This window comes from Meleagris gallopavo, chromosome 1, assembly GCF_000146605.3.
Source record: "Meleagris gallopavo isolate NT-WF06-2002-E0010 breed Aviagen turkey brand Nicholas breeding stock chromosome 1, Turkey_5.1, whole genome shotgun sequence".
Lineage (NCBI taxonomy): Eukaryota > Metazoa > Chordata > Aves > Galliformes > Phasianidae > Meleagris > Meleagris gallopavo.
In genome coordinates, this window is record NC_015011.2 from 165,041,942 (window position 1) to 165,052,148 (window position 10,207).

General features: G+C 38.1%; 1 protein-coding gene across 1 annotated transcript; it reads left to right on the forward strand.

Moving 5' to 3' along the window:
- Window positions 1-285: 285 nt before the first annotated feature.
- Window positions 286-10,207, forward strand: LOC100543707 (N-alpha-acetyltransferase 16, NatA auxiliary subunit-like). The gene is made up of 6 exons (XM_010728878.3): window positions 286-321; window positions 404-554; window positions 3,227-3,331; window positions 7,616-7,773; window positions 9,101-9,235; window positions 10,106-10,207. Exons 1-6 carry the CDS (start codon window positions 286-288, stop codon window positions 10,154-10,156), a joined length of 636 nt encoding a protein of 211 aa, XP_010727180.1. The 3' UTR covers window positions 10,157-10,207.

A 10,207-nucleotide genomic window follows, 5' to 3' on the forward strand; every position in this document is an offset into this window, starting at 1 on the left:
CATCAGTGACAACCACAGGTTTCTTTCTGAGATCTCACTCAGAGAGGTTGCTAAGCTGGGGAAATAAGATGTTAAAAGAAGTGTTTGGATTCTTTGCATGTGACTCTTCTCGAAAGTTCTGTGGAGTCAAGATCTGTTACTTGGCTCTCCATTTTAAGAATTTCTTCATCAAAGTGCAGGCACTCCTCTTTGCCTTTCCTGTTTCTGTTGAAAAGGAATAGCTAACTTGGTACCAGCAGTTCAGTTTCAGTGGAGACCATGAGGCAGAGCACTGGCTGCATGTAAATGAAGGCAGATATTGTTCTGAATCCTGGAAAAAAGGTATTGTGTTGTGGATAGTCATATTCAACTAGAGCTTGTTTGTGACCTCATTACCTCACTGAACTTACAACTGCATTTGTAGCAGTATGTTAAGATATTATTTAAATGCCTTTCAGTGTGTAATTCACCTCTTTTTTTTTTCCTCCAGAAATGTTATGAACAAAAACAGTACAAAAATGGACTCAAGTTCTGCAAGATGATCCTTTCTAACCCCAAATTTGCTGAACATGGAGGTAACTGCTCAACTCACAAGTTTTTGTTTTTCTTTTCTTGTCCTGAGTTTTAGTCATTCTATTCTGTACTGTTGAGAGAATCCAGCCTGTCACTGAGTTTCGTTCTGTCCTTGCAAGTGAATAATACTCTTGATTTTTTTCAGATGTAGCGCATTCATACCAGATTTCCACACTAGCTTATAGTCAGAAACATTCTGTGGCATGAGGATCAAATGGTTCAGTGAAGCACACTTGCATGAAGCTTCCACTTAATTTGCCTTTCTAGATTTCCAGGTTAGAATGTGAGTGCGTTCTGTTTGGTTTTTTTTCTTACATCTCTATTTAACTGCAAGCCCTACCTTCTTTTGAACACTACACTAAGGTATTTTGCCAAGGAATTAAATCTTTTTTTGTCAACTAGATATTTTGAATTTTTTGTACTGCAGATCAAATTGCTACTTAAGACAAACAGACTCAAGTGTAATATTCTTGGTGCTAAGACTGGCCTGTTTGGACAGGAAAGTGTTGATTCTATTTACATCTTTCAGAACTAGAGTCCTGCTGCCTTACAGGATTTCTGTAGCATGGTTCAAGGAATACTTTTGATACAGGCATTTTTTCTTTGTCTGCTGTTGGAGCAATTTAACACAAAGTGTGCATGTACTGAGTCAAAATTATTTTGCTGTTTGACCTCATCAAATCTTGGCAAAATGTTTGGCTAGTCATTCTTTCGTCTGGGCCTGGTGTTTCTTGGTTGTCTTCGTTACTTTCCTAGAGATAAAAGAACAGATTTTTGTTGCCTCAAAATTATGGAGTGGCCTCTCTGCCTCTGAGACCTAATCAATTGTCTCTGCTAGCACTTGTGTTTTTATAACCTCCCAGTACGTGTTTCTATATCTTTTCTGCTCTTGCTGTCTTAAACTTCTTCAGAACAGCTAGCTGCCTTGGCAGTCCACATACTGCATGGGCTTTGAGCCATGAGTGGCTTTGGAGCTTGGGAGCAAAGCCTGAAATGAACAGCTGAAGCAGAACTAAGCCAGTGAAATGATCTGATGGGAAGCTGTGCTGTTGTCGCACTTAGCCTCAGAGATGAGGGATTATAAAGAATTGAGTGAGGTGACAAACATGCTTTGCTGTGACTGGACAGCTATCCTCCCTGGTGTGGGCAGGTAGCAGTAGCTTGTCCTCATGAGACCCCACCTGTAGTACTGTGTCCAGTTTTGGAACCCCCAACACAAGGACATAGAGTTGTTGGAGCAGGTCCAAAGGAGGGCCACAAAGATGATCAGAGGGCTGGAGCACTTCCACTATGAGGACAGGCTGAGACAGCTGGGGCTTTTCAGTCTGGAGAAGAGAAGGCACCAAGAAGACCTTATAGCAGCCTTCCAGTACCTGAAGAGGACCTCCAGGAAAGCTGGGGAGGGACTCGTTAGAAGGGCATGTAGCAACAGGATGAGGGAAAATGGTTTTAAACTGGAAAAGAGTAGATTAGACTAGAGAGTAGGAAGAAATTCTTTACTGTGAGGGTGGTGAGATACTGGAACAGGTTGCCTGGAGAGGCTGTGGATCCCACTCCTTGGAAGCATTCAAGGCCAGGCTGGATGGGGCTTTGAGCAACCTGGTGTAGAGGGAGGTGTCCCTGCCCTAAAGCAGGGGGTTGGAGCTGGATGATCTTAGAGCTCCCTTCCAACCCAAACCATTCTATAATTCTGTGGTTTGCACAGTGGAGATGTACTTTTTCAGCCTTCCTTATATTAATGAAAGGTATCATTCTGTCTTTCAGTGATTAACTTAGAGTATGGGTATAGGGCAATCTATTAAAAAAAAAAAAGTTGTCTTTGAATAACTGTTCACTTCTTTTTTTTAAAAGTACACCTAGAGACAGGTCTACTAATTAAGTTAAAGCGAGTGTTACAACTAAACTTGATCACAAGCTCTTTCCATTAACACAGTTTGCAGTTTGAAGGAAAATGGAATACTTGGATGAAAATGAGACTGTCGTCTGGCAGTGGGCAAAAATAAACGGTCTCCTATTTAGTAGGGAGGATGATCTAGGAAAAAAAAAAACACCCACAAATCTGCAACAGCTTTCTGGCGTAGCACATGCTTACATGCAGCTTGTTTTTTAGTGTTACTTGAAGTATGGAGGAAGAAGAGCGATAGTCACATCAATGTATTTGAAATAGTTTGCTTCTCAGAATACTGATTAAAATCCTACTTAGAGAGACTTTCTTCCTCCAAGTGCTATAGCAGGAAATATGGTCCTCTTAACTTATGATTTTGAGGCAATCTGCAGTAAATAAACGGACTATGACAAGGATTTGTTTCTTATGGTGTGACACAACCTAAATAATTTGTTTTTCTGCCCAGGTGAAACCTTAATATGTAATGAAAAGCACTTTAAAACTGCTTTAGCTAATTGTTAACTCACTTAGATAAATGTATTTTTTGCTAATAAAATTTGTGTTGTCTGCTTTTGTCACATCTGTATTAAGCTCTGCAAAAGACTTTAAACTCAGTTTCAAGAAAGGAAATGCCTCCATCTAACAATCTTCAGCTGTGCTAGGCAGCTATCCTGATCTAAATTTATCATTTAATGGGGAACTTCACTGTGTAGCAACTTCAAAGGATATCTGTATTGTGAAACTGGCATACGGGAAATCAAGAGCATAAGTATATGATATTTCTTACAGAGACGCTGGCTATGAAAGGATTGACTTTGAACTGTTTAGGGAAGAAGGAAGAAGCATATGAATTTGTTCGTAAAGGACTCCGTAATGATGTAAAGAGTCACGTCTGTATCCTTTGTAATACAAAACCTGATCTCTTTTGCTTTCTTCTCACTTGTGTGTATGATCTTGTTGCTGCATCAGCCTTTACTTTTGAAGTATACAATGTGGTCTACATATAAAAGGCAGTTGGAAATGAGATGTGTATGATGATTATTAATTTGTAATCAAATACTTCAAGTAAGACTTCAATTTCATTTATACAATCATACAGAATCTTTAAGAAAAACAAAATGCCTTTTATGTTTAAGTTTCTTACACAAAGACTGGTGCTTGTGTTCTGCAGGAAATTGTGTGTAAAATGCAGCTCATTTCTGGAGTTTATATCTTTCTTAACGAGAGCCTAAGAAATCTTGTCTAGAAGTACTGTGAAAATATATATCTTGTTATTTGGAAATCTGAATTTTAAGTAGTGATTTTGAGTCTACTGGCTTGATGACTGCCATTCTCTCCTCAGCTTATCTTCCAAAACTCTGCAATTTACAGACATGACAAATACTCAAGAATTTTGGTGGTAGCCGTCTTTTGTCATGCCACAAGCAGGTGGCTACTTGAGATTTGCTGTATACATTTGCATACATATCAAACTTACTCAGGGATGAGTTTCCAATTGTCTTTTTTAACCATAAAAAGATAAATTTGTCCGTAGGCATCATACTTGAAAGAAGTGCTGTGTGGTTATCACAGTGCAGTTGCTGTTTACTCCTGTTTTAAACTCCCAGGAAGCTGGAGATTATGGGCAAAACATAACAAGCTAAGAAACACCTCTAAGCACAGAGAAGTCTTCAGTTTGTAGAGAGAGAACAACCCATAGAACAAGCAAATACAACTTGTACCTTCTAAAGGGTTGAACATCTAAGAAATACCAAAGCAACTTTCAGACTTCTCACAGATTAAGTAGGGGTGCAAAATAATCTGGTTGAGCTAGGGAAGTGTTTTTGTTCATCCAGTAAAAATTCCAGTGTGGGATTTATCAGCAACCTCAATTCTTACCTGCAAGACTATCTTTAAACCGTGTAGAACCCTTGTTTTCAAATGCTGGGGGTGCTCACTGCAAGAATTGGGTTTTATTTCAGGGGTTGGAGCCAAAGAGATGCTTCCTGGCAAAGTACTTGTACAAAAACCAAACAACTCCAAAAATGAATTTTTGTGAGTTTCTCACTGTTTTACTGACTTCTAGAACTTCTCTTACCATAAGATGATCACAAGTTTGTTTGTTTTTTTTTTTTTGTATTCTGACTTCAAGTAGTGTAGACCCATCTGAATCCTCTTCCCTTTTTTACCTCTTTTTTTTTTTTTTTAAGCTGTATCCGTAGAATTATCACTGACAAAACATATAACCTCTTGCACTCAGCTGTATTGTTGTAGCTCTACAGAGAGTCTTGAGCAATCTGTCTGCAGAATTACATTTCTACCGAGCAGAAGTTCACCGATAACAAACTAATTTCCAACAGATATGAGAAGTTTGACACAGTATTTCAGTTGTCATATTAAGATGTTATTAAGAAATGGCAAATGTCTTTTAGTACCATGCTTTAAGAGCAGCTGCCAATCACAATGTTACTGCCCAAATATCTCTTTCCTCTGATGGTGAGGCTTCTGGGTGTACAGTCAAGAGAAGAGACTGTATTCTGTCCCATGAGAAACTCAAATTGAGGCTTAGCTTTCTAATAATAAAGATTCGTTCTGTATAATTTGTAAGGGCTTGTGACCAGCCCTGATGTTCTGATGGAAGTTTGATAATAAATTGACGCTCAGTACCACCTAAGCAGAGCTTGGGAAGATCTCTGAAATAATATTTACATTCCCTCTGAAATGTAGTACTGACATCTTAATGCTTGTCACTTTGATTAGACGGAGAAGCTGGGACTAGCCACTAAAGTCATGTCCTTTGAGTAGCTGGTTTCAAGGAGGAGCAAACTATCTACATTTTATTTTCTTTCAGTAATGTTTGAAAGCGTTTTTGATGTATTTTGTCCTTTAAAAAAACATATGGCAGATGATGATTAAAGTATGACTGGTCACCTTGGAGTTCTGACTTGTTTATGGAATAATGGAAGAAAGTTTTAATTCCTCTGCCGTTTCACATAGTTTCCCACTTTGAGGTTTTGGAGGAAAATAAAACTGTAAACTGTTAAGAAATGTTCAGAAATGTGGAAATATTACAGGCTGCCCAGAGAGGTTGTGGATGCCCTGTTCCTGGAGGTGTTCAAGGCCAGGTTGGATGGGGCCCTGGGCAGCCTGGTCTAGTATTAAATGGGGAGGTTGGTGGCCCTGCCAGTGGCAGGGGGGTTGGAGATTCATGATCCTTGAGGTCCCTTCCAACCCGGGCCTTTCTGTGAAATCTTCTTGTCGAGCTACAAACGAGCTCTGACCCATTTTGATTATAATTTAAATCATGGCTTGGTCAGAGCTGTATGCTTACTTTGATATTCAGTGTATCAGGAAGTGACGTGTTATTGTTTCAGTGCACTACAGGAGCACATGCAAGGCTGGTCCAAGCTGTCTACTATGATTTATTAGTAATGTTGCGTTTTATTGGCTTGTATTGCTGTTGTATTTTCTTGTGCTAGATTTCTGCCATTGTGCAGACCTATTTCCAAAGGAATTTTTGCCTTTCTTTACTTGATTGTTTGGTAAGGAGTGTAGTTAATGAAGTTTTGAAACAGAATACCACTTGGATCTGGGAATAATAGCGATACCCGATAAGTTACTTGAAGCCTTATCTTCATTAAGCTACAAATTCTTTTGCACTGAATGGGCTTGCTCTGGGCAAGAATCTGAATTATCAATAGTCTGTTTTTGAGGCTGATATGTGTTGATGCTGCATTTAAGTCTGATCCATGTCCTTAATACTTGTCTCAAAGAAACAAGGTAGGATCGATAGACAGTAGCTGCAGCATCAGGCCAGCTGCTCTCACTGTATCCAAAATTGTTTGTTCCCTTTAGTCTTATGGCAGCAACAGCAGCTCTGCTAGCAGTCTCAAGGATGAATACTGAGTTTGTCGGTGGCTGGTGTTCCAGTAGAGGCAGAAGCCAGGGTCTCTTGCTTGTGCATTATCTGCTTCCTTCAGACTGTTAATTATTAAAACACTTTGCTTTTAGTTGGAGACTTGTCCTTTGACATTCTTAATTACAAACTGGCTTTCTGTCTTAATGTCTAGGACTTTCGGCCTTTCTGAGTAAGGAGGAACTTACCTTTCTACTTACTTGTCCACGTTAATGCTTTGAATTTTCTTGCTATGCTTTCTCAACTTTAGCAGTTTCCAAACAATAGCATCTTTAGGGGGAACAGTTGCTTCATTTTCACCTCAGTATAATGAGAAATCTTAATTTTTTTTTTCCTCTGTTAGCTCTGTGAGCTATTTTTATGTCTTTTAAACTGAAAATGGGTTAAGGATGCCTATAGCTCTTCCCAACTGGATTCAGCTGGTTCTGAAGCACACTGGAGAGCCTCGTGAGAGGACTTATGAGCCACTTTCGATTTGAATACATTCAGAGTTACTAGTGCAGAGTTACTAGTGCTGCCCCAATGAGCTACTAATATCCTGAAGTAGCAAGTGGTATATCAAGCAATATCTTTGTTAATATAACTCTAGGAAACTGTTGTAAACACACAGGATAATGTGTTGCTATGGTACCACTTGGTTTCATGTTTTGAATTCAAAACCTTTCCAATTTTTCAGTTGTTTGTTTTGTGTTGTTTTTTTTTTTCCTGAGAAAAAATTATTTAAACAGATGCTTGAGGAGAGAAGTCTATTGAAATGTGAAATGATACACTGATGGAAGCCTGAGAATCTGGTAAATACTTCATTGCCCAGAAATGTTAAGATATCCTCTTCTCAATTAATAAAGAGTAGCTCTGTGTTTATCCCTTACTGCAAAATCTGGAGACTGAGGTTGCAGGTTGGCAGGGATGGAAGGGTAAAACTTGCACACCAATTGTATTTGTAGATGGAGATAATTCTTGGGGTGAAAAGTCCCATTTTGGTCACAGTAGTGTGCTTTCAAATAATACTTCTCTAGGATGCCATTAAGACTTTGAGTTGTTTAGTTTGGATAGCAAAGTTTGGTGGGGAGGAATGTTACGAATGTGATTTAATGGAAGATTTTATGATGTGTATTACATATTTAACGTTTAACTTCTGACAGTAAAGTCTGATTGCAATAATCAAACTTAATTTATGAGGATACTGATCTCCAAGGAAGCTGCGGAGTTATTTGTTCTGTAGCACAAATGCACTGTAGTTACTCTGTGTAAATTGTGGACGTGTCTTCCTTAACATGTATTAGGTTGGCACGTTTATGGTCTTTTGCAGCGTTCTGATAAGAAATATGATGAAGCCATCAAGTGCTACCGGAATGCACTCAAGTTAGATAAGGATAATTTGCAGATCCTGAGAGATCTCTCACTCTTGCAGATTCAAATGAGGGATTTGGAAGGATATAGAGTAAGTATTCTATTTAAATCCCTATTTATTGCTGTTTGTATTCTCTGCTTATGTTCCATTTTTTAGTTCTTTTATTGGTAGTAATTCTGTTACTACTTGTTTTTGATATTTCAAAGTAGGAAGTGTTTGAGGTCTTGTTTGTGCGAGTATGGAAATCAATTGCAGTAGAGCTCTGTTATACTATTGAGAACACACCCCCAGAAGTACATTTACTCTTTAAAACTTGACTAGTGAATCACCTTTTAAAATTCAAGCTATCCACCATTTTTTACTGAAATAAAAAGTATAAGATTAAAATTTAACATGTATTTATTGTGTTACTGGAAGCTACTGCAAGCCATGTTTTCGTTGTACGTACTAAAGGTGTTTATTGTGAGAAATACATTCTCACTCCACTGAACTTTTTAAAATGGTTAAGAAAAATGAGTAAGGAAATAAAATATCTCTAAGTCTGAGGAATTATGATAGAGATCCCTATCCTACAAGAATGGCTTTTGCAAAAAAACAAATCACAGAATCACAGAAATAATTCCACGTTACTCTGAAAGTCTGTAGAAATTTGTGCCAGTCATGTTATTTCAAAGGAGAGTAGGAAAAAAAAAAAAAAGGATGTTAAAATATTTTTTTGGATAGTGGTATGACTTATGGAATCATGAAACTGCTTTTATTCTGTTTTGAGAGCATTATTATATAGTGATTCCTTCTCCCTTCAGAAAAATACAAAAAATACGCTCTATTTTATTGAGTATGTGGGAAACTTGCCCTGTGCTAATTGGTTTTTTGAATTCAAATACAGATTTTATCATAAATAACAGCTTTAAATTTCTGTAAGAACTGAGACAGTGATTTCAAAGTGGCTGAATGGATTTGGCTGCCAAAGTGTTAGAGGACTGGACTGTGGGCTTTAGCATTAGGTGGTCTCCTTCACTGATCATGTTGAATTTTCAAATACAGGAAAAGTGGATAGCTGACTTAAAGCTGTGACATGGCTCAATAAGAGAGATTAGAGAAGCACTGCTATAATATAAGTATCAGGATTTTGTGCCTGGGCATGAGAAGGGTGGGACAGGTTTTCCAGTGGCAGTGAGCTTGTGTTTCTTAATGACACACCTCTGAGGTTTCAGTGTTCTGTCTTTGGGAATAAGACTTGGCCCTAAGAGAGGCTTCTTAAAATGACACTTCTTATGTACCAAAAAATAGTTGTTTTTTTTTTTTTTTCTGTTGTGCCATGACTACTATGCTTTAAAATGTAGATTTGTATGACAGTTTATGGTAATAATGTAGTAATTTAACCTCTCCCTTTTTTTTAAATGTCTTTTTACTCAAGGAGACAAGATACCAGTTACTTCAGCTGCGCCCCACACAACGAGCTTCCTGGATTGGATATGCAATTGCATACCACTTACTTAAAGATTATGATATGGCCTTAAAACTACTTGAAGAGTTTAGAAAAACCCAACAGGTAAGACTTGCTGTTCTATTCAGAAAATTCTTTACAGATAAGAGAGAATCTGAAGAACTGGGAGTTGGAACTAGATGATCTTTAAGGTCTCTTGTAACCCAAGCCATTCTATGAATTAGTTTTTCATAATTAGGGAAACCTAATTATGAACCATTTAAGAATTAGGAAAACATTTCTATTATTTCTGGAACTTTTTGCTTTGAACATTTAGATATCTCCAAGCTAGCAGCTGATGCAAATTATACAGAATCTCTTGTTCCCTGGCAGTAAGCTGTCAGGTAGATTGATGTGAAATAACTTAATGTCTGTGAGGCTTGTAGCCAAAGAAAACCACTGTTGATCTTGTCTCATTATAGTAGGTAAAACTTCAGAAAGCACCATTTAATGTTGGATGTGTGCACACATTCTGTCTCTTCTACCATAACCTGGATTTCATTGCGCTTCTACAAATATAATAAAAAGAAACTGCTGTTGTTTTATATACATCTGTATATTATTCACTTAAAATCAGTCCTTGGTGTCAGGGTTGCAAGAAAACAGAGTTAGAAGGCCTTATGTTTGAGAAGATCATAGAATCCTTAGTTGGAAGGGTCCTTTGAAGGCATCTAGTCTAGCTCCCCTGCAATGATCAGGGACACCACAAATAGATCAGGTTGCCCAGGGCCTGATCCAGCCTTGTCTTGAAAGCCTCCAGGGCTGGGACATTAACCACATCACCAGGTAACCTGTACCAGTGCCTCACCACCCTCACTGTAAAAGATTTTTTTCCTTATATCTAACCTAAATCTATCCTCTTCGAGCTTGAAGCCATTTCTCCTTGTTCTATCACCACAGAGCCTGCTAAAGAGTCTGTACCTTTCTTTCCCGTAGCTCCTCTTCTGGTGCAGCCCAGAAGATTTGGTGTTACTGAAACTTGTTTGAATAAATCGAGTGGAGCAATGCCAAAATTCCTGAGTAAAACTTTTTTTTTTT

Bases quoted from the DNA above. Each gene is read 5' to 3' on its own strand.
- LOC100543707 (XM_010728878.3), top strand. From the start codon at position 286: ATGAAGGCAGATATTGTTCTGAATCCTGGAAAAAAG. The intron at 3,332-7,615 runs GTATCCTTTGTA...AACATGTATTAG, and splicing joins TGATGTAAAGAGTCACGTCT to GTTGGCACGTTTATGGTCTT. The intron at 9,236-10,105 runs GTAAGACTTGCT...TCTTTCCCGTAG, and splicing joins AGTTTAGAAAAACCCAACAG to CTCCTCTTCTGGTGCAGCCC.